This window comes from Xyrauchen texanus, chromosome 18, assembly GCF_025860055.1.
Source record: "Xyrauchen texanus isolate HMW12.3.18 chromosome 18, RBS_HiC_50CHRs, whole genome shotgun sequence".
Lineage (NCBI taxonomy): Eukaryota > Metazoa > Chordata > Actinopteri > Cypriniformes > Catostomidae > Xyrauchen > Xyrauchen texanus.
The window spans coordinates 21,953,088-21,976,931 of record NC_068293.1 but is presented as its reverse complement, the minus strand read 5'-3'; the positions used below and the strand labels follow the sequence as shown (position 1 = coordinate 21,976,931).

At 41.1% G+C, this 23,844-nt stretch overlaps 1 protein-coding gene across 1 annotated transcript in view; it reads right to left on the bottom strand.

Annotated features, from left to right (window-relative positions):
• LOC127658984 (E3 ubiquitin-protein ligase HECW2-like) overlaps positions 1-11,424 on the bottom strand; it is a 31,782-nt gene extending 20,358 nt beyond the window's left edge. The window contains exons 1-5 of the mRNA XM_052148578.1: positions 10,723-11,424; positions 8,664-8,771; positions 8,452-8,546; positions 1,532-1,601; positions 346-515 (exon numbers count right to left, since the gene is read on the bottom strand). Of these exons, the coding sequence (XP_052004538.1) occupies positions 346-515; positions 1,532-1,601; positions 8,452-8,546; positions 8,664-8,771; positions 10,723-11,029 (750 nt within the window). The 5' untranslated portion in view covers positions 11,030-11,424. The remainder of the gene's footprint in view (positions 1-345; positions 516-1,531; positions 1,602-8,451; positions 8,547-8,663; positions 8,772-10,722) is intronic.
• Between the last annotated feature and the right edge of the window lie 12,420 nt (positions 11,425-23,844).

The following is a 23,844-nucleotide window of genomic DNA, read 5'->3' as shown; positions in this document are numbered from 1 at the left end:
TGCCATGGATCTGCAAAGCTGTTATTGCTGCACATGGAGGATTTTTTTTTATGAGAACTCTTTGAAGTAGTTTAAGAATTTCTGAACATTTGTTTCAAATTGTAATAGAAATTTTACACATTATTAATGTTCTGAATATACATTGTGATCACTTGAATTAATAATGTGAAATTTTACACATTATTAATGTTCTGAATATACATTGTGATCAGTTGAATTCAACTATGGTGAATAAAAGTACACATTTCTTTCCATAGGAACAACATTTTTACATTATTCCAAACTTTTGGCTGCCAGTATATATATATATATATATGTGTGTGTGTGTGTGTGTGTATGTGTCACCTCTCCATGCCACACAGGGTTAGTGGTGTTTGTTGTAATGCCAGATCTTCGCTCTTGTCCATGATGGGAAAAAGTCGGAAAGCAACTTCTCTTGCCTGGATGAATACTCATCTTTAGATATGGGTCTGGGTTAAAAAACATTCCCTTCTTCAGCCCTACAGCACGGATATCTAACACAAATGATAATCAAATTAATAATAAAAAATAGAATATACAGTACATTTATGGAGCAGGATACTATCATTATTAATCATTGTCCTTTACTATTTGTGTAACATAAAATAAGTGGTTCTCAAATGGTTTTACATTGACGTCAACTGGTGACCAGAAAAAGTATCAATATTGTTTCTTATGTAAAAGTAAACTAAAATGTCCTTGGTCAACATTACAATTTTTGAATATTGAGTTTTTTAGAGGATTAGGGCAAGTCATCATGCAACCTGTCTTTGGTGGCCAGTTGAACTGAATTGTATACATGGCCTTTGACATAAACCAATTAATTTATAGGAAGCATTTTCTCCTCCCATTTAAAAGTACATTTTGCACTTTTTTATTTTGCTAACCTTAATATACTCGATTATATGGTAAGATGCACTATATTATTATGACCATTTAGCATTGTTGTTAGACCATTTCAGAACAGATCGGCAACAAATGTTTCAGTCGCAACCCACCAGTTGAGAACCACTGGTTTAAATCATTGATAGAAAAGTATATTCCTCTCTTTTTCTCTGCCTGAAACACACACACACACACACACACACACACACACACACACACACACACACACACACACACACACACACACACACACACACACACACACACACACACATATGTTGTGTTTCCATAGTTTATGGGGACTTTCCATAGACATAATGATTTTTATATTGTACAAACTATATATTCTATCCCCTAACCCTAACTCTACCCCTAAATCTAACCCTCACAGAAAACTTTCTGCATCTTTACATTTTCAAAAAACATAATTTAGTATAATTTATAAGTTGTTTTCCTTATGGGGACTGAGAAAATGTCCATTTGGTCCCCACAAAGTGATAAATACAACTCACACACACACACACACACACACACACACACACACACACACACACACACACTCACTCTCTCTCTCTCTCTCTCTCTCTCTCTCTCTCTCTCTCTGCTCTCTCGCTCTCTCGCTCACCTGATAGGGTGAAGCTGACCAGTTTTCGACTGCTGTCTAAAGCTTGTTGTCCCTCAGCTTGACCATCAGCCTAAAAGATACACTGATATCAGCCACTACAGACAGATTTCCAGGAAAAATGAATATGCTGCCATGCTGTACCGCATCCCTTATATGACACATTTCACAATACAGCCAGGAAGCACATATGGAGTTCCGTCCCTCAAATTATATGATAAATTGCCTGCAGTTACAGGAACTAAGAAATGTCTGACCCCCAACCACACAGATGTGAGGTTGTGTCAAATAGTCATTAACATGTCATATAATGTGTAACTTTTAACAATGATACCCTGGCCTGTAATGAACAAGAGAGTTACAGTAGCATATACGTATACAGGGTTGGGAGGGTTACTTTTGAAATGTACATTCTATAAAATGTCATTTGTAACGTATTACATTAGATTACTCAAGGTCAGTAACATATTCTAAATACTTTGGATTACTTCTTCAGCACAGGTAGATTTTTTCAACTCTGTCAGTACAGTAAGACAAAATACACGTTAAAAATACATTCTCTGAAAAACATAAATATCTTATGTAATGTTGTTTCTAAAACAAGATCAATCTAATTGATCTTGTTTGAAAGATTTGTAGATATTTTTACAGGAAAACATATGATTTTTGCCCTAATATCAAAGGTCTTCCTAGAAAAACGTCTAGGTTACGGATGTAACCTCCATTCCCTGATGGAGGGAACAAGACGTTGTGTCGAAGAAGCGACACTAGGGGTCTCTCTTGAGCGCCGAAAAAGGCCAATGGGAATTAGGCAGAGAGTATTTGCATACGCCACCCCCGGACATACGGGTATAAAAGCGGGCAAATATGTAGAGTTCATTCAGGAATTTTCTGAGGAGCCGGATTTGGTCAGGCCACTACAGTGGCTCGGCTAAGCGACGTGGCCGGGCGGACACAACATCTCGTTCCCTCCATCAGGGAACGGAGGTTACATCCGTAACCTAGACGTTCCTCGTCTGTCGCTCACTTGTGTCGAAGAAACAACACTAGGGGTCCAATTCAAATCATGCCATGCGCTGAGCCATGTACGTGTACTGCTGACACAAGAGCGGGCAGGTATATTTAGCAGCTGGAACTGCCTAAGGGAGACGCGGGTCCACTCGCAAGGGGACCGTACGGTGTAAAATACACACAGAAGGAGTCCACGCAGGAGTCCCGACCTGTGGAGCACCTATTCCAGTACAGGTAGATTGAGTACCTGTAGTGGATTGGGTCAGCGAATTCCTCCGCCGAATTGCGGACCCATAGGGCTAGGGAGGAGTCGTCCAGGGATCCGAATATATGGAATCTCCTGGGAGAGAAAGCGCACAGTTTTACCTCGAACGAGGGAAAGGGCACTAGGTGCAAGCCATCAACCCGGTCAGTTCATCAGCATGTTACCGAGTTCTACTGGCTCGGACCTGAGAAGACATGGGACGATACTGACTCAACCCGGAGATTGAGGTATTAGGTGTTGCCCAACCCGTTGCTCTACATATGTCTGCCAGGGAGGTACCCCTAACCAGTGCCCACGAGGACGCAACACTCCTTGTTGAGTGTGCTCGGACCCGCAAGGGGTGGGGCCTGGATTTGACTGGCCAATGAAATGGCATCCACTACCCAGTGGGAGAGCCTCTGTTTGGAGACAGCGTTCCCTTTCCGCAGACAAAGAGCTGCTCAGAATATAGCACATACCGGACACAGCAATGAAGGGGCTGGATCTGCCTCCTCTCGGGGCAGCGCTTTCAGGTTCACTACCTGGTCTCTGAAGTGCGTGGTAGGAACCTTGGGCACGTAGCCTGGTCGCGGTCTTAGGATCACATGGGTGACTGCCGGACAGAACTCCAGGCAAGTGTCGCTAACAGAGAACACTTGCAGTTCCCCGACCCTCTTGATGGAGGCAAGCGCGATCAGCAGGGCAGTTTTTAGAGAGTCCAACTGATTCTAGCAGCTAAAAGGGGGTCTCTGAAGGCCCGTGAGGACCACTGAGGAGGGGAACAGGCTTGGCCGAGAAGGAGTTAACCTCTGGGCACCTCTTAGGAACCTGATGATTAAGTCGTGCTTACCCAAAGACTTGCTGTCTACTGCGTCGCGGTGGGATGCGATAGCAGCAACATACACCTTCAAGGTGGATGAGGACAGCCTCCCCTCCAACCTCTCATGCAGGAATAGGAGCACTGACTTAACTGCGCACCTCTGTGGGTCTTCAGCCCGGGTAGAACACCAATTCGCGAACAAGCGCCACTTCAGTTCGTAAAGTTGCCTGGCAGGTGGTAGGCCAGCTAGATCTTCCGTGTCCCGTCCATGGGCCAGACGTGGAGGTTCCAGAGATCTGGGTGCGGGTGCCAGAGCATGCCCCATCCCTGAGAAAGAAGGTCCTTCCTCAGGGGAATTCGTCAGGGAGGGGCTGTTGCGAGGAGTACGAGGTGACTTGTTCCTGACCTTGCGCAGCACCTGTGCAAGAAGGCTCACTGGGGGAAATGCATACTTGCGCAGACCCAAGGGCCAGCTGTGTGCTAGCGCGTCTGCCCTGAGGGGAGCCTCTGTTTGGGCATACCAGAACGGGCAGTGGGAGGTCTCTTGGGAGGCAAAGAGGTCTACCTGGGCCTTGCCGAATCGTTCCCAAATCAGCTGAACCAACTGGGGGTGAAGACTCCACTCTCCACCGGGCCAATGTTGTTGTGACAGCGCGTCCGCCATCGCATTGAGGTCGCCGGGGATGTGAGTGGCGCACAGCGACTTGAGTCGTGGCTGGCTCCAAAGGAGGAGATCACGGGCAAGTCGCGACATGTGGCGGGAGCGTATGCTGCCTTGGCGATTTATGTACGCTACCGCGGTGGTGCTGTCTGACCTGACTAGGACATGTTTGTCTCGAACTAATGGGAGAAACTTCCGCAGGGCAAAAAATACAGTCAGCAACTCTAGGCAGTTGATGTGCCAGTGCAGCGGGCCCCTTTCCAATGGCCCGCGGCTGGAGAACTCCTGCCCATAAAAAGCAGAGGTCTGTCCAGGGTTTGAAAGTTTGGCGGCAGGCGGGGGTGATTGTTACCCGGTGTGTGCCGTGGCACCAAGCTTGTCTCGGGACTCGAGTCTGAAGCCAGTGCTGAAGCAGTCTAATATGCATCAACCCCAGCGGCGCGACTGCCGCGGAGGATGCCATATGCCCCAGGAGCCTCTGGAAAAGTTTTAAAGGGATTGTTGTGCCTGGCCTGAAGGTGGCGAGGCAGTCCAGCACTGACTGCGCACGCTGGTTGGTGAGACATGCTAACATTGAGACTGAGTCTAACTCCATGCCAAGAGAAGAGATACTCTGAACCGGGGTGAGTTTGCTCTTTTCTCGGTTGACCTGAATCCCCAAGCGGCTGAGGTGCCTGAGCACCTGGTCTCTGTGAGTGCATAGTAACTCTGAGGAGTGGGCCAGTATGAGCCAGTCGTCGAGGTAATTGGGTATGCGGATGCCGGCTTCTCGGAGCGGGGCAAGAGACTTTTGTGAAGACACAAGGGGACAGAGACATGCCGAAGGGGAGGACTTTGTACTGATATGCCTGGCCGTCGAACGCGAACCGTAGGAAGGGTCGGTGTCGAGGCAGAATTGAGACGTGAAAGTACGCATCCTTCAGGTCTACCGCTGCGAGCCAATCTAGATGCCGGACGCAAGTTTAGATGTGTTTTTGCATGAACATTTTGAACGGGAGCTTGTATAAGGCCCAGTTGAAAACTCACAAGTCCAAGATCGGTCGTAAGCCGCCTCCTTTCTTGGGTACGATTAAGTAAGGGCTGTAGAAACCCTTCTTCATCTCGGTTGGAGGGACAGGCTCTATCGCGTCTTTGAGTAGAAGAGTAGCGATTTCCATGAGCAGGGATTTGGCATGTTCGCTGTGTACTGCGGAGAAGCGGAAGCCCGTGAAGGGGGCGGGGACCTGGCAAACTGAATTGCGTAACCGAGTCGGATGGTCCGGGCCAGCCAGTGTGACTGGTTGGGAAGTGAAAGTCACGCATCCAAGCTCCGTGCTAGGGGCACCAAAGGGACGATTATTTTTGACGTACCCAGTGGGGCGGAGCAGGAAATATGGCGTTGGGAGGCGCAGACATGTCCTGAGGCTCTAGTGCTGAGAAAAGACTCAAAGCACTTACCTTGCTCCGCACTCCCGGCAGGGGATGGGTTCGTGATTGAGGAGGAGGTCCTGTAGCGGCATCCTCTGGACTCGTCAGAACCGGCCGGCTGGGGAACAGTCGTGGGGCTGAGGGCAGAGGGTCCGCGTCCAGCAAAATATAATCATGCTGGTAATCCCATTGGAGTGCCGTGAGAATGGAATTTGTGGGCCAGGTGACCCAGAGACGAAGGAAATAGCTCTTTTACGGAGAATGTGGATACTGCAGCACTGTGTAGGGGGTTCAGCAAATTAAATAAATCCAACAAAAGATTCTCCTCCCGGACCTACACCGGGGGACGTAGCAGTCTGCTTACCTGCTCTGGAGCTAACATCTTGGTCCCTAGGTCAATCGCCTCAGGAGCGCCTTGGAGCCTTATGGGTCCTCGAGGGGGTCCGTGAGGTGGGGGGCGTCGACTTCCTGCGGGGTGCTCGACGTGTGGGCTGAGAGCTGGCCCAGGTTGAGGCAGAGCAGGGCATTTCTTCACCACAGGAGGACACCCTCGGTGAGCAGACGGGGCATGGCCCATGGCGGCAGGCTTGCGGCAGGGCAGAATATGTGAGATAGCCTCCGTCAGTTTCCTCACCGTGGAGAACTGCTGGGTGAAGTCCTTGACGGTGTCGCTGAAGAGGCCAAACTGGTAGGCAGGGGCGTTGAGGAAGCGCACTTTGTCGGCCTCACGCATCTCGACCAAATTCAGCCACAGATGACGTTCCTGGACCACGAGTGTGGCCATCGCCTGCCCGAGTGACTGCGCTGTGACCTTCGTGGCTCTGAGGGTGAGGTCGTTCGCTGAGTGCAGTTCCTGCAGCACGTTGGGATCAGGGCTACTCCCGTGCAGATCTTTGAGTGCCTTGGCCTGGTGGACTTGTGAAGAGCGTGTGAGTGAATGGCTTTGTGATGTGTGGAGAAGGGTGCCCTCCATGCAGACGTCAGCTCATCATGCACTTCCGGGAAAAAAGGGACCGGGGGGGGGGGGTCTGTGAGCGGCGCGGAGCCACCAGGAACCATTCATCCAACCGCGAAGGCTGTGGGGAAGACGGAGGGTTCAAGTCCAGCCCCACGCTGGCGGTGGCCCGGTAAGCATATCGGACATCTGCGCATCGGCCTCAGCCTGGGCATGCAGGCCCGCAGGCGGCAGCGCAGGGGAGTGCTCAGCGTCAGACGCCTCGCTCTCCGATGCAGCGGCGAGCTCATCCACCTCGAGCTCTAGAGGATAGGCAGGCTGGCCGTGAGGCGAGCCCCTGTTGCCTCGAGCACGGATGGGAGTCAACAAGCATGCAGGGGGGCGGGTGGTCTGAGGGGGCGTAACCGGCGGAGCAGCACCCGCTGCCGTCCCCAGATCGCCTCCATCGCCAGCCGCACCGTCCTCAATCCCATTGGAAGACGGAGCAATGCGGGGGGCGGCTGAAGTGGCGTGCTTTCGGTTGAAAGCAAGCCGCGACTGCAACGTTGCCATAGTCATGCTCTTGCAGTGAGAACATGAACCATCCACAAACGCTGCCTTGGTGTGATCGCAACCCAGACACACGAGACAACGCCTGTGGCCTTCTGAAGCGGAGAGCACTCTACCGCATCCAGGAACTACGCAGGGGCGGAAGGGCATCTTTATAAAGACGCGTCCTGAAAAGGACGTTCAACACCAGCTGCTTATTGTTCTTTTAGAGAAAATAACTCTTTTAGAGAAATCACTCTTTTATGGATCTCTTTAAGTTTCTTGCACTGTCGAAGTGCCCAGGGGCAAACTGCACTGCCGTGCAGAGAATGGAGAAAGCCGCTGTAATGCGCCGTTGAATCCAACAGGCAAGCATCAGAGGAAAACAGGAACAGGTGTGTGACTCGCAGCTGACTGCAACACGACCATCGGCTCCAAAGAAAATTTCAGAATGAACTCGACGTATTTGCCCGCTTTTATACGCATATTTCCAGGGGCGGGGTATGCAAATACTCTCTGCCTAATTCCCATTGGCCTTTTTTCATAGATCAGAGGCAGAGACACAACGTCGAAGCGAGTGACAGACAGGGAAAAGAAATTATGATTCAACATGAATTTTCTTGATAAAAAAATATAATCATGCTGGTAACGTGCATGTAAAATGGCTAGAAATAGCATTTTAGCTTAGCGTAAAGCTGACAATTTTTTTTTTATACAAGGGTTATTTCTATAACTTCTGCTCAATTTAATTCAAACTTACTTCTCTGTCTGCTCGTATGAATGTAACACATCAAATTGTTTCACTGCTGTTCAAATGCACTTTGGATCGTATCATTTATTTGTATAAATATTTTCCATTTGAAAGGACTAAATATTAAATGAAACAAATGACAATAAAATGGAAATTAATCTCTTCAGCAATAAAAATACTTTATGAATGTAACTGTATTCTAATAACCAATTATTTAAATTGTAACTGTAGTGGAATACAGCATTTTAAATATGTTTAAATATAATTTCGATACTCCGCAACCCTGCATATATATATATATAGTAGACTTGCAAACTGTACAGTATATACTTTCTAGAAAGGACAAGCAATATGATACAAAAATTATCATACACATTCAATATTGTATAGAAATTATAATCAAGAATTCAAGTTCATAGTTAATGTTTGAAATAACATACTACCTATAATTACATACAACTACAATTTTGTGTGTATGCATAGAAAACATTAACCAGATTACATACTACATGTGGCAAAATGTACTGTTGGCACACACATACTGACCAAGGCTCTGGGGTTCTTGACTGTGATACAGGGAGTTGTGGCTCTCAATGCACCGCTTACTCCATGATAGTATTTAAAACAGATCCTTGTCTCAGCTTGAATAAACATAAACAGAAGAGTGCCATCATAAATGAATGCAAAAACAAAATTTTTAATATTTTGGTCAGATCTACTGATCCTTTTGAACGGCTGTTGGTGACTGTGTCACTAACCTTCCAGGAAGTATGGTCCTGCCTCCAGTCTCCAGACGATCTGACCACACTGTGTACCATTAACTCCACGGTTCTTGCAGTCCCACATATTTGATGGACAGGTCTCATCTAAAGAAAAGGGTTGTCATAAAGTACATTACCTGGCTTTGTTTTTGAGTGTGCATGTTTTTAACAGTTAATTGAATTCTTTATTGACATGTTGTCTCCATATTCCTTTTTAGGTGGTGAATCACTGGCACAGGAAGGAGAATAAATCCAATTAAGAGACCAGTGCTTTATAATGGTGACAAGTTTCACTAGCAATAAAGAATCATCAGTTCTTAATCACAAGGCTCTATAAATTACATTCCACTGCATAGTCAGCTACTTAGCAAATGTGGGGCAGATTACATTGTGGCCATTGCTGAATGTCTGCTTAGCCGTTGCAACTTAAAGCCCCCTAGGGATAAGACCCTTACACAGGTAATGAACTTCTGCAGGCCTCCAAGTCGATAGCCAATGGCTTTGCGCCCAGAAGTAGCGCTTTGCTTTGGTCGTATATTTTTACATGACTGTGAGGTTTGTGATCTTAGTCTTTAAGGAGGGGGACTGAAGGGCACCGAAGGTGAATGGATTTGTCTACAATCACCTACTAAACATTCACATATGGAATAAAATGTCAAGTGAAGTGTGCGCCACTAGTGGTATCAAACAGAATCACCCCAATCTCACGCAAATGCTTGAGCCAGTGTTACAATTTCGGGCCACTCAAACAAACAACACAATGCCACAGTGTTAACAAGTTTTTTTTAAGGGAAACAAATAAAGATATGATTTATTTATACTTGTATCAGCACATTAAAGGAATAATTCACCCAAATATATGCACCCTCATGTCATTCCAAACTGGCGTGTCATGCTTTCTTAAGAGGTCGCACACCCAATACATCTGGTGGATGACATGGTGCATTCTAAAATTCAAAACAATAGTTTTCTATGAAGGTACGCACACCGTCGCCACTGCTCGATATCGCTCAGCTATGACTCTGGAGGCTGTGCCACGGAATTCAACTCACTTAGTTTTCCATTTAATTCGACCCAAATAATTTTCAAAGGACATAGATTTTTCTAGCCATCACTGGATGATATATTGTGAGTATGTATCTTTCATATAGCCTTCACAATGTATTTTCAGTTACAAGTATGCATTTTTGTGGTTTGATAGCTTGAATGAAACCTTTTCAAGGCTACATACAGAGAAATTGCATAATAAACGTTGGCATTATTTTGTGCAGTTACACCAGTTTAATACGCTAAACTGCAAAATCATCAGCTCACGTACAATAACCTTCATAACTTTGTGTGTATGGTGACTATTCACAACTTTGGACTGCCATCTGCACCGCATCGACGTGTCCTGTCTTAGCCGCGATACGGAGTGGCCCTTCTCGTCAGGAGTGCGACCGCCATTATGCATAAAACAAAAGGATTGGTATCTTGTTCTGTCTTTCAATGCAATGTCAGTTGAAAATGACTCACATTAAAGTAAAAAAATGAACACAAAATTATTACAAAAGTAGTCCATGTGGCCCATACGTCAGATTCCAAGTCTTCTGAAGCCGTTCTGTAGGTTCTAGTGAGAAACAACCCAAAATATAAGTAGGATTTCAGAGAAAAACTTGATGTCCGTTGCAAGTTTATGAACGTTATGTGAGAGGCATGTTCACAGTGGCTTTGTTTAGTGCTAAAGGCAATACAATACAATAGTTCTCACATGAACAGGCTTGCTACTGTCAACAAGCCTCTCTCATGCACTCATGACCAGATGTGAAGATTTCTTTCTACAAAATTACTTGTTGGTTTTTCTCACCAATGCCTATTAAATGCCGTCATAAGACTTGGAATATGTGGCATGAGCTGCATGGACTAATTTTATGATACTTTAGGGTCCTTTGTTAAGCTTTAATGTGAGTTACTGTCAATTGCAGAATTGAAAGAAGAAAAATATTTTAAAACTACATTAATCCTTTCAGCTTGGATAGGAGTACATATTTTAATCAGCTTTAGCACTAACTCTTACCTATGTGGTATAGCCCAATCCAGTCTGTAGCATCCACCTCTTCCTTGATATCCCATGAGATGACCAAGTTCTGGCCCCTTCCCATGGTGAATTCTAAAGTCGATGCTGTGAGTGAGGAGCGTCCTTGAGAACTGACCAGGTCTGTATCACTGTTTGCCCTGGGGAGTCCTATTCCAGCCTGATCGGCACCACCGCGCTCAGCCAAACTCCGAAGGTTCTCTGGGCTGAGTGTGTGGCGCACGTTCGGGCTTCGTCTACGAGCTGCAGACTCCCGTGTGGCCAGGTGATCCCGCCCCTGGGGCGCCATGCCTGACGCCTGGTTGGAGCGGGGCCTGGACGGGAGAACTGCTGTGGCAAGAGAGGGGCGAATGGTGGCAACTGTGTAGGATCACAGATTTGGAATGGACAGGTTTGGAGGGGGTTAGGAAAGAACCTTGATCTGATCTACAGTCTACACCTTAAATATTTTCACCACAGAAGCCAATGCTGGAGGTAAAGGGAAGTTAGTGTCTGAACGTATCTGAAATGAGGAAAAGGACCAAATAGGAACTGCACTGGCCTTTCGTCTGCTAGATGTTTTGACTATGGTAAAGGCCAATGACCTTGATGAATTAATAATAAGTTGTTTAATTAATCTAAAAGAGCTCAGGTATTTCTATTGATTAGCCAATGTGTCCAACTAGCAAACACAATCCAACTTATATCCCCCAACAGGACAATTTCAAAACGTTCTGCCTATAAATAATAGACTGAAGATAATAGAAGACAAATATATATTTGATTCAAATAGGCAACTGCTAAGAGTCTTTAGAACCTAAGAAAAAGGGTGTGAGGTGTAGAGAAAGATATGGGAAATGGAGAGAGAGAGAGGGGGATAAAGGTCAGTACTTTGTTTGACTGCATGCATTTCAAAAGGCTATAGTCAAAAAAGAACCCAAGAATCCTTGAACAAGCAGCATTTGTTTGTCTTAAGTGCAGCCCTCTACAGTCAACCTATCTACAGTACATGATACAACTATTCAGCCTCACATCAGAGGGTAATGTGTCTACCACTGCATTTGAGGAAACGTTTTCAGGAAAAATACTTCAGGTAAGTGACTAATACTTGTATTATTTTCTTTGGTCTTGGGCTGTATGTAGACATCTTCTTTGTTATTGATTCATGCATAGACTAATAAACACAATTTTGTCAGTAATTTGCCATTTTTTGTCATCGCGCCCCAAATACACACTCTCATGATCACATGACAGGTTTCCAGTTTCAAAGGCAACTCAGGTAAACACAGGCCAGGTTTACTGGATATTACTTCATGAAACTCAGCAGTATCTCCATTTCTGCAACATACCCAATTTAAACTACCTCAAAAACCATATTGTGAACAATTGACAAATGCAGTCTCATAAAAGCAAAAACTAAACATCTACCACATTTCTAAATACTGTTACTACTAATACAGTTACTAAACAAACACAAAAGGCAGTGATGTGATTATTTTCTGTACAATGTATTCTGGTGTATTCAAAAATGTTTGTGCAATTGTAATGCAAAATATTACACTTGTTTAATCCCTATTCATTCATACTCTATGCTGACAAAAATCTAATGTGGAACTTGGAAATATGTATTCACTTATACTGCCAAACTTATACACTAAATATAGTCAGGTGAATTCAGTGAAAATGTCACCAAAAGATGTCACACTTTACCTGTATTTACTCTACCTTATGACATAAATGTGCTACAGTTATTAATGATGATCACTGTGTGTGTGCACAGGCTGTTTGCAACATTTTGAATTAGAAATCTTACACTGCAAAATAACAATGTATTGCAAGTCTGAAAAATGCTTAAGTAAGCGTACATGCGTGTATGATCACGTTAACAGAGGTGATGTCAGCACAGGCAGCTTTCTGCAATGTTTGCATGTGGGTGACACCTGATCTTACAGTCAGTTAAATAGTAAATGAGGTCTGTTCACCTATGCATAAATGCAGTGTTTGCTGCCGGAACAGGAATCCGTCTGTGCACCAGTGGAGTTTACTGCAGTCTTTGCTTCTTGACAGAACGGGCACCTTGGGGAGCTGGCACAGAGAATGGCACAGGAACTTTGTTGTTTTAACACGCACGGTGCAAACATGCAACTTCACTCTGTCCTGCCTGCTACTAACAGACCTTTTGTCTAGTAACTTTGCACACTTTAACTTACAAGAGAAGCCTAAAAGTAACGCTACTGTCATATAATCTTTATTTCAAAATGCACCATCTCTGAAGATACTATAGTGCCATACATTACTGATCTTAGGTCTGCGTCTTTCAACTCCCATCTAAAGTCCCAAATTAACCTTCACGGTTGAAGAATATGTGTAAGATTGAGCAACATTTCAGTCCATCGCAGGCTTAATCGGGACATTGTGAATATGTGAAATGTAAAGAACTATTTTGTTGTATATATATATATATATATATCATATATATATATATATATAGATATGTATGTATATATATATATATCACTATATATATATAGATCGTGTATACATATACACACGATCATTACCGCAGGGAGTATTTCTTCAAAATCATAGTTATAGTCATTAGTGCTTTTAAGTTTAGTGCCTTAACTTCAGAGGACCGTCCAAGGCATTATTCTATAAAAATAAAAAAGGCGATAAATGAACTACCAGGCCAGGGGGTCTTTTTCAGATTTTCACAGATAATTGTATAAATCACTTTCCCACATCATGCTTTCTCTGTATGTCAACTCGTACTTAACTCTGTGCCTTATTAACCCTTGTGTGCTGTTCGGGATGTTTTCAGCCACTAGGGGGTGCTGTTGAGTCGTAATTTGGCCATAACTTTCTCCGTGTTTCAGCAAATGGAATGATTTTTGGTGACAAATCTTATTTTCACACATATTTTAGGAAAATGCTTTGAAAATTTTCAAAAACTCAACAGTACACTGTGGGCAAATTCACTACCCTTTCGTTATGTTCGTGGCTGAAAACAGCCACTACTTTAAACTGCTGTAAAAATGTATCAGATAAATATTTTTTTCAAATTTTGTTTGCATAAATCTATTAATCAACCTCAGTCCTGTTCAAAACTACTAAATGTTTAAAAAAAAAAAATCAGGATTTTAACTCTTTAATTGTCAAATTCATAAATGATGTCACTGATTTGGGGGAAAAAACACACAAAATGACGTATTTTCAATATAAAATGTGATTGTGGACTGGATTTGTTTTTACCTTTTATCACAGTCTTGGACATGTCAAAGATTAGAAACAACATTGGTTTCGATGCATTGTTAGTTTTTGTGCAGCATCAGATTTTAACTTTTTCTCCCTCATTTACTGTTCGTGGCTGTTTTTGCCCCATTGACTTCCATTATAACCACATTTTTTGATTGCAAAGCCATGACACCATATAATCATGCATTTTTGATTGTTTGTGGTTTTCCCTGTTGGGAAGAGGTAAAATTTGTAATTTTTACTGTTGATAACCACGTGGCACCATTAACCCTTTAGATAGGCCTGTGCAAAAAAAAGCTTAGTTTCTGGCTTTTATATGGAGTTATATGGAGTATAATAGCATATTAAAAAATAACGTCTGTGGCCACCGATTGGTCCTCCTTCTGCAGCTGTAGGTGCCGACAACCTACAAAAATAAAAGAACAAGAAAAGAATAAGTACAGATTTCATAATAAGTATTTTTGAAGCTGCACATGACAATGAGAATAATCATGCAAACATTGTCAAAACACAAACAGTATCTCCTAAATTTATCTCTAACAACCACATGAATTCAAGTAAAAATTAACAGGAATAGGATGCATGTAGTAACAAATGTGTAATGGCACATACCTTGTCTAGATTGTCGACACCTCCCTTGCAGCGGTTGTAATCTGCAATTATCTCATTATCATCTCTAAAACTTCACTACAAGTCAAGCCCTTTCTCATGTTGCTTGCTGCTCTTCTCACCATCAAATGAACAGCAGGCTTGCATGCAAGTGTTTAAATCCACTTGCTTTGTTTTTGATTACTCTGCATTTCTCACCATCAAATGAACAGCAGGCTTGCATGCAAGTGTTTAAATCCACTTGCTTTGTTTTTGATTACTCTGCATTTCTCACCATCAAATGAACAGCAGGCTTGCATGCAAGTGTTTAAATCCACTTGCTTTGTTTTTGATTACTCTGCATTTCTCACCATCAAAAGGCACTTTGTTTTTGTTTACTCCATGTAGTTCTGAGAGCTGAGGTGCATGTTTTGATTTTCTCAGACGCAACAAGGTGAGTTCTCACACTCTCTCTCTCTCTCTCTCTCTCTCTCTCTCTCTCATACACACACACACACACACACACACCAACACACACACCCACACACACACACTTTAATATGCTATTATTCTCCATATAACTCCATGTAAAAGCCAGAAACTAAGCTTTTTTTTGCACAGGCCTATCTAAAGGGTTAATGGTGCCACGTGGTTATCAACAGTAAAAATTACAAATTTTACCTCTTCCCAACAGGGAAAACCACAATCAAAAATGCATGATTATATGGTGTCATGGCTTTGCAATCAAAAAATGTGGTTATAATGGAAGTCAATGGGGCAAAAACAGCCACAAACAGTAAATGAGGGAGAAAAAGTTAAAATCTGATGCTGCACAAAAACTAACAATGCATCGAAACCAATGTTGTTTCTAATCTTTGACATGTGTTAAAAGAGACTGTGATAAAAGGTTAAAAAAAATCCAGTCCACAATCACATTTTATATTGAAAATACGTCATTTTGTATGTTTTTTTCCCCCAAATCAGTGACATCATTTATGCATTTGGCAATTAAAGAGTTAAAATCCTGATTTTTTTTTTTTTTTTAAACCTTTAGTAGTTTTGAACAGGACTGAGGTTGATTAATAGGTTTATGCAAAACAATTTGAAAAAAAATATTTATCTGATACATTTTTACAGCAGTTTAAAGTAGTGGCTGTTTTGAGCCACGATAACGAAAGGGTAGTGAATTTGAACAATGCACAAGGGTTAAAATGTGATTCAGCATATGAATGCAGCATGGTGGGGGGAGGAAGGGGGCACCTACAGTAGTCATCATGTACTATGGAGTGTGAATCATTCAACATTAAATAAAATGCCTTCCTGTTTTACCTATTAAGCACAACTCAGTACAGTTATTTCAGACAAGTGTCCATTTAGGAGCAGGTTTCTTCATGCTTCTCCTGCAATGAATCGATGAGGATCATTGAAGATATTCAGTTAATTTTTTTAAGACCACTTTTGGTCCTTAAAATAAATAAATAAATACGTGCAATGTTTTTGTTACTCAGCAGATGTGTGTATTACGTCATTGCTCGAGCTTTTTCAAGAGCCAGTAGCATCACATGATGGTATTTTTGTATGAAGGTGAAGCCCAGCGCACACGCATATCTCAGAGCCGTTAAGGCTTTTCTCACGACTCCAACGCTGCATGACACGCACGCATGCAGCGATATCGGGTAACACAGGGAATTCCCTTCGTCATACATTCACACAACATGATCTGCTGCACATCACCACCATGCTGCATTAACAAACCCCTTCATCAGCGCTTATCTGTTTATGAACCACTGAGTCAGTCCCATTGATATTAGGTCTAGCAAGAGACCAGCTAAATACCTGAGCTGAAAATTAAAGTCAATCACATGCCCAAAATCACAAACACAGAACGTGCCCTAAATTTAGTGTATTTTTGGGAACCAATTCTAACGTTCAAGAAACGTTCTTTTTATGTTTCTTTTTATAACCATAAACTAACGTTCCCAGAACGTTCTGATAACCAAAAATTGTTTCTTTATTAGTACATGCATACAGCATGCATCAAAACACACAGTCACGGTACATTGTGTAACATAGCCTACCTTGTGCGCATCAACGTGATGGGTCCACTGACACCGACAAAATCCGCGGCGCAAAATGTGAATAATATGTCGCGCTGCGACAATTTTATCATGATTTCCTCAGTTGCGGATGGCTTAGAGGCGCATATTATCGCAGGGCCTCTACTTCCATTCAAACGAGATTTTTGTTGCTTCCCCAAGCCAGAAATCACGACTGAGGTATTGACGGGATAGTTCCCTTCTTCACAGGTTGATAGAGCTATCGCATCCTGGATAAGATGGTCATTTTGCCCGTTTCAAATCTTACGCTTCTGGAAGCTGGTGAAATTACACTAGCGACGGTTGTCTCCCCGTGAACGTGACCACCCGGTTCGGTCCGTCTTCGTCTCACTCCCCGCAGCGTGGTGGTAATAAACGCGTTATAGCGCGCTCCAGTGCGGACCCGCGGCATCAGTATTTGCGCTTTAACAACTTCAGCTGGAGGCAGTGTGAGGATGAGTGCGGGTGGTGCTTAGCTGTTGTTGGGGACTAGATCCGTCCTGCAAACACAGTGGGTGTGTGAGAAATAAAAGAGTAAATGTTAGCCTACAAACTGTAGTCACTGGTGGGCTATGACGTATTATCAGCAATCTTAGCCCAGATCGTTTTTGTTGTTAATTTTTAAAGTGCTTTATCATTCCTCATCTTATTTGCAGGGATTGAAAAGCAGTTTAATGCCGTCAAAGATATTGGAGTAAATTGTTTGTTATATAATTCGTTACATATGTTTCATAAGTTATTTCAAAGTACCTAGACTTTGTTGACACTCAGAAAATCATAACATTTTAACAACTTGAATAATCTTTAAGAAATAATATATATATATATATATATATATATATATATATATATATATATATATATATATATATATATATATATATATATATATATATATAATTATCAAATAAAATTTGTATCATATTTCAATTTGATGGAATTTTGTTATGACATTAAAAATGATTTCAAAGTACCTAGACTTTGTTGACAATCAAAAAATCATAACATTTTAACAACTTGAATAATCTTTAAGAAATTATATATGTATCAAATTACATTTGTTAAAAATTACATAATTCAATTTGATGGAATTTTGTTATGAAATTAAAACGCATAAATGTTAAAAATAGGCTAAAATATTGCATGATCCCCTTTTCTGGCTAACACAAATTCATAGATACTCTGCTGATGAAGAGACAGAATAAATTGCTTTACTGCAAAAACATAATCTAGCAATTTCCACATTAGAATGCATGACCATGAGTCATCTGTACAGGAATAGTATTTAACATTTTTTAAATAAAATGAAATAAAAAAACGGACATTATTTACTCACCCTTATGTGTTCTAACCCGGCTGTATTGTTCCATGGAACTCTAAAAGGTTACATTTAGAAAAATATTCATTCAGGCATTTTCCATTCAAAAGCTATGTTTCCAAAGTTGCACATTACATTTATGCGGAAAACCATATTGCAAAGTCCACAATATGAACACCTCCTGCTGGATTTCCTAACACCTATTCCAGCAGCAACCTTGGTTTTCCCAGGTTTCCCATCCAGGTATTGAACTGGCTAAGCCCTGCTTAGCAGCAGTATGCAACCAGTCTTTAGCGACAGAGTGATATGGCTGCTAGCTGATGACAGCTCTTAGTGAACACATCTGTTTTGAGCGTGTTCAGCTCCAGGTTGTTATGATTGCACTAGTGAGCTAGCCGTTCAACCTCCTTTCTGTATGCAGACTCATCGTCATCTTGGATGAGGCCGAAGACAGTGGTGTCATCTGAAAAGAAGAGTAGTGTAGTGGGGAGAGCACACATCCCTGGGGGGCACCAGTGCTGACTCTACAGGTGCTGGGAGTAAATTTCCCCTGTTTCACAAGCTGCTGCCTGTCCGCTCAGAAAGCTGGTAATCCACTTACAGATAGACAATTATTGTAAGCCTACATCATAATACTAACACATTTCTGCATCTTATTTAAAATAATCTGAAGTCATATTAAGGCCCACTCAGAAGTTTCCTGAGATGCCCTAGTGGGCCCCAGCCCCCTGGTTGAACAGACTGACATTTATGTCATTGGATAATATTAATAAAGGTATTATATCTTTGAAAATGTAATCTTTGAGTTGTAACCTCTAGTAACATCTAACAATCTTTAGCAATGTTTTTTTTTTTTTCAATATAAAGCTATCTGTCTTTTAACAAAGTTGAATGAACACATTTACAACTAGTTTTCATCATTTGAATCCCATTCATACGGTGTTCTGGCAACTACAGTGGCCAAATCTCAGCAGGACAAATAGCCATCTGTTAGGATAAGGAAAAAAAAGTGAAGCATATTTAAATCTGGTGTAAAATGTCTAATCGGCACATATTACAATGGAATTGGCATGATGGGGAAATCGCATCATATAATGCCCTAAACAAAGCTTGAATTTGAGATTTAGTGTTATGAATGGTGTGGAAGCAGGACAAGACAGACGAGAGGTGCGGATCCAAACGTGGTTTTATTAAATAAAAAGAGGAACACAAAACACTGGAACAAAAATAAACGGTCCACGATGGGAAAAGTAACTCAAACACAAACTAACACATGGGTGAAAAGAACACTAACACTGGAACAAATTAAAGGTCCACGATGGGAAAATGAAATAAACACACGAACACGAAACATCCACGAACGATCAAACAAGGGAACAAGAGCAGGCATAAAACATTGGAAACATGGAACATAACATACAACGATCGACAAACAAACAGAGGAAAGGCAGGGTTTAAACACACAAAGGAACAAACAAGGGAATGAGGGACACCTGGAGGAAACAATCAAGGGAACACCAATCATAAAAATGAACTACAAAAGGACTACAGAAAACCAAACAGGAAACAGGAACTAAACTAAACTTCAACATAAAAGCATAAAACAAAAGACAACAGTGAACATCAACTACAAAGGACTACAAAAAACCAAACAGGAAACAGGAACTAAACTAAACTTCAACATAAAAGCACAAAAAAGAACAAAAGACAACAATGAACATGACATTTAGTAGCTGAATGTGTTCTATTGCACTGTACAAGTTCAGTTCTAGTTTTAATACTGTATGCTTTGTTGAATAAGAAATGAGAACCAACTCCAAGAAAACAGTTTTATTGGAACAGCAGTAGTACTCACAAATTGATATATAAACATAAAAACAATGAAAGCCACTGACTCCAACACATTTTAAACCTGAGAAGTTCACTTTGTAATATCACCATATACAAAGCTCAGAGACAAAGATATAATTACCTTGTTTTCCTGCACTTTAAACATTTAATTGCAAAGCAAGTGCACAACACTTCTGACACACTCTAGCATATCTGTATATTTAATAAGTGATGCTTCTGTCCGCAGCATGAGCTGCTCTAATCGCCACGTTAAGACAACAATGATCACAAATAAATCACAGTGGAGCTGCGGTTTGGCTAGACTGGTACATGCCAATGATGTTAATTCAGCCTGACTGCAGAAAGAAGTGCAAATAGGTTAGCAGACCTGTGCTTAGACAGTGCTTCCACTCAGATCAGTACAAAATAACCATTTACACTCTAACAGGTCAGTATAGTTACTGTACATGAGTGAAATATGAACATTACAAAAGCACCTCAAAACTGCGCTATGATCACACTTTTATCGATTTCTACATCTCCTAGTGAACAATTTAAAAGTAAAACTTTAATATAATGCAAAATGTTTAAGCAATGTACAACAACAGATTAATTCCTTGAACAAAATTTACATGACAGCACATGTAATAAAGTGACAATATACCCATTAAACATGTTGCCTCCTAACAATATACAGTAGATTGTTATAATATTTCAGTTCATGAGGCAGTGAGATGCATTCTATAAAAACAGTCAAAACAGCCACAGCTAAAATTTAAGCCAGTCTCATGCCTAACCCCAAAAGCAATGGAAATACTGAATTTGTGTTTCTCATAGAGAACATGACTGAAAAGTTCAATTTGTTCTGGGGCTTTCGATCCCTCCAATTTTGCCTGAAGATGGAACTGGCCAAAGGTTTGAGGTTCAAGGTTTTAAGCATACTATACAACATCATTAACTAGCTAACAAGTAAACTTCAGTGGATTTTTGAAAATTAGTTTTTAGTTTTGGCATTTTTATAAAACTGCATTTCGGTGAGGTCCAACTGCAATAGATAAACTATTATTATTTCCATGTTTCAAATTTCCCATGCAATTCAGCAGGAGCCACACTAACATCAGAACATGGGGTCCCCCATGGGGACTGTCATCATTACATGACCAGGACAGACCTGATCCTAGATCAGCACTTCTGCATTGAGACAATCAAATCCTGGCCTCAAAATATTGTGGCACATCACTGTGAACACCAATAAAATCAATCACTATCATTTTGAAAAAAATAAGCAGCATTTCTCAAACGGTCACCACAACAACAGCACAACTTTAGAAAAAAAACAACAGCCATTCATGCTCATTTTCAAAAGATCTTAAAATACACATGCATGCGCACACACTCGGGTACAATCACAGTGCAGATGACACACTTGTCATATGAGATTTTTTTTTGGTGAACTACATCCTGTGAGAGGAGGACATCCAAAAATCGCTTTCATTTGTTCTGATTTAAATATCAGACTGCCGAGATGTGCTGGTTAAACTGACAACCATGGCCCGTCCTCACTGACAAGCAGGTTCAATTGTGAATGGGTATCAGAAAGACAGAGGCATATTACAAGAAAGATACCATTCCTTAATTTAGTTAAAGATGACAACATTTTATATCAACTCATTTCATCTGTCTATCAACTAAACAATCCCCGAATCAAACAATCAGCTGTCGAGCAGATCAGATGATGGAGCAGATGGATGCTGCTGAACAATTTATGAAGAACACAGATGGACCATTAACAGCATCCATCAAATATTACAGTAAAAATACATGTAATTTTACTAAATACGGACAACTCCACAAGTTGACAGATCTGTGCAGACAGCAATGATCTCATGGCTACTGTGACTCTGGAAGTGATTGTAATAATTGGCCTCTATGAGACTGCACTATTAACATAAACATAACTGTGAAGTATTTTGGACTCCAAAAATTGTGCACTTTGATGCTGATATAAAAATCATAATACTTGTCAATCCAATACTGTGACTGACATTTTCCAAATGAATTTAACATCACTAAATTAAATTTTATGTTGAAACTTGCCTTACAATTTTAGCTAAATGCAACAGGGGTGTTTGTATAGTAACTGATCTGTCTAACACAGAGATACTTAAGCACCTACAGGAAATATATTTGCTTTCAGAGCCAAATAGTTTAAGGCAGAAATGACAATCACGGATAAAATAGGTAGAGTGATGTAGTGACGCTCACACACAGACAGTCATGCCAATTGCAGAGAAGCCTTTTTTTTCCTCCTTTATTTAAAAAAGGGGAATGTTCTGGTTTCAATGCAAGTTAAGCTCAATTGACAGCATTTGTGGCATAAAGTTGGTGACCACAAAAAAATAAGTCATCCCTCCTTTACTTTATATAAAAAAATCTAGGTTACACTTATAATGGAAGTGAATGGGTCCAATTTTTGAAGGGTTTAAAAGGCAGAAATGTGAAGCTTATAATTTTAAAAGTACTTACATTCATTCTTTTGTTAAAACTTGTTTATTGTTTGAGCTGTAACGTTGTTTAAATTGTATTTTTATGGGATTACAGGGTTGTGGCATGGCCACAAAGTTGTAAGATTGGATACAATTGTGCATAGAAAAAGGTTAGTACGCAATTTAAATCACACTTAAATTATGTTAATATTAATTTACGTTAACATTCATAGTTTACGTCTTGTAGCTATACTTTTGAAACGGTGAGCGTTTTAACAATTACAGATTAAAAAAAGGGACAAGTCAAAATCAATTTCTGTGGGAATCAACATTATGCCAGAAATATGGTCGATTGAGCTCAAATCATATTGAACCTGCAATAATATTCTAAAGCCGTTGTTTAACCCTTAAAGTCAAAATGAGATGGCATTCACAACCTAGTACGCAATGTGATGCATTTCTGGGTAAAACCGTAACCGGTCACAAAAGGTTGACTGGAATTAAAGGAATAGTTCACCCAAAAATGGTAATAATTTACTCACTCTTATGTCATCTAAGATGTGCATGACTTTCTTGTACGGAACACAAACAAAGATTATTAGAAGAATATTTCAGCTCTGTTAGACTTCACAATTAAAATAAATGACTAGAACTTTGAAGGTCCAAATGGCAGTATAAAATTAATCCAAAGGACTCCAGTGGTTAAATCACTATCTTCTGAAGTGAAATGATATGTGTGGGTGAGATCAATATTTAAACCCTTTTTTTAAACTGTAAATATACACTTTCACATTCTGGTGTTGAAGTGAATTTCACTTTCATACTCAGCCACCTACTAGTTAGGGCAGGTCAAAGGTGGAGACCAATAGAAAAAAGGACTTAAATATGAATCTGTTTCTCACCACACCTATCATATTGCTTCTGAAGAAATGGGTGGATTTCTTTTATGCATCCTTTTTTTTTTGGACCTTCAAAAGTTCTGATCACTATTCACATGCATTGTGAGGACCAACCGAGCTGATGTACAGTATACTTCTATAAATTCTCATTTGTTTTCTGCAGAAGAAAGAAAGTCATGCACATCTGGGATGGCATGAGGGTAAGTCATGAGAGAATTCAAATGGTTGGGTGAAAAATCCCTTTAAACTTTGGCAAGATTTGAAAAGGCCGCATTATCTACAAAAGCAGCCTAAATGCCTAAATAGCTATTTGGATATTGGTTAACATTACCAATAACTTGTTCGTCCTATGTGATGTGACTTCAGCTGAAAAACCTCTTCAGAAACAGAGCAAAACATTACATTCTGACAAACACTATTTTCTTTGGAATAATGTGCACTGATGAATCTTGAACGATATCAGGTACATGATTTTAGAAAGTTAATAGGGTACATTTTGATTTCATGTTGACATTCATACTAAATTAGACTAGTTTCCCAGATATGGACTTAAAATAGTCCTAGATTAAAAGGGTTATCAGTGAACACTATAGGTCTACATGTCTGGGAAACCTGCCTTATGAACAACAGATATTGCTCATGAATACAGATGC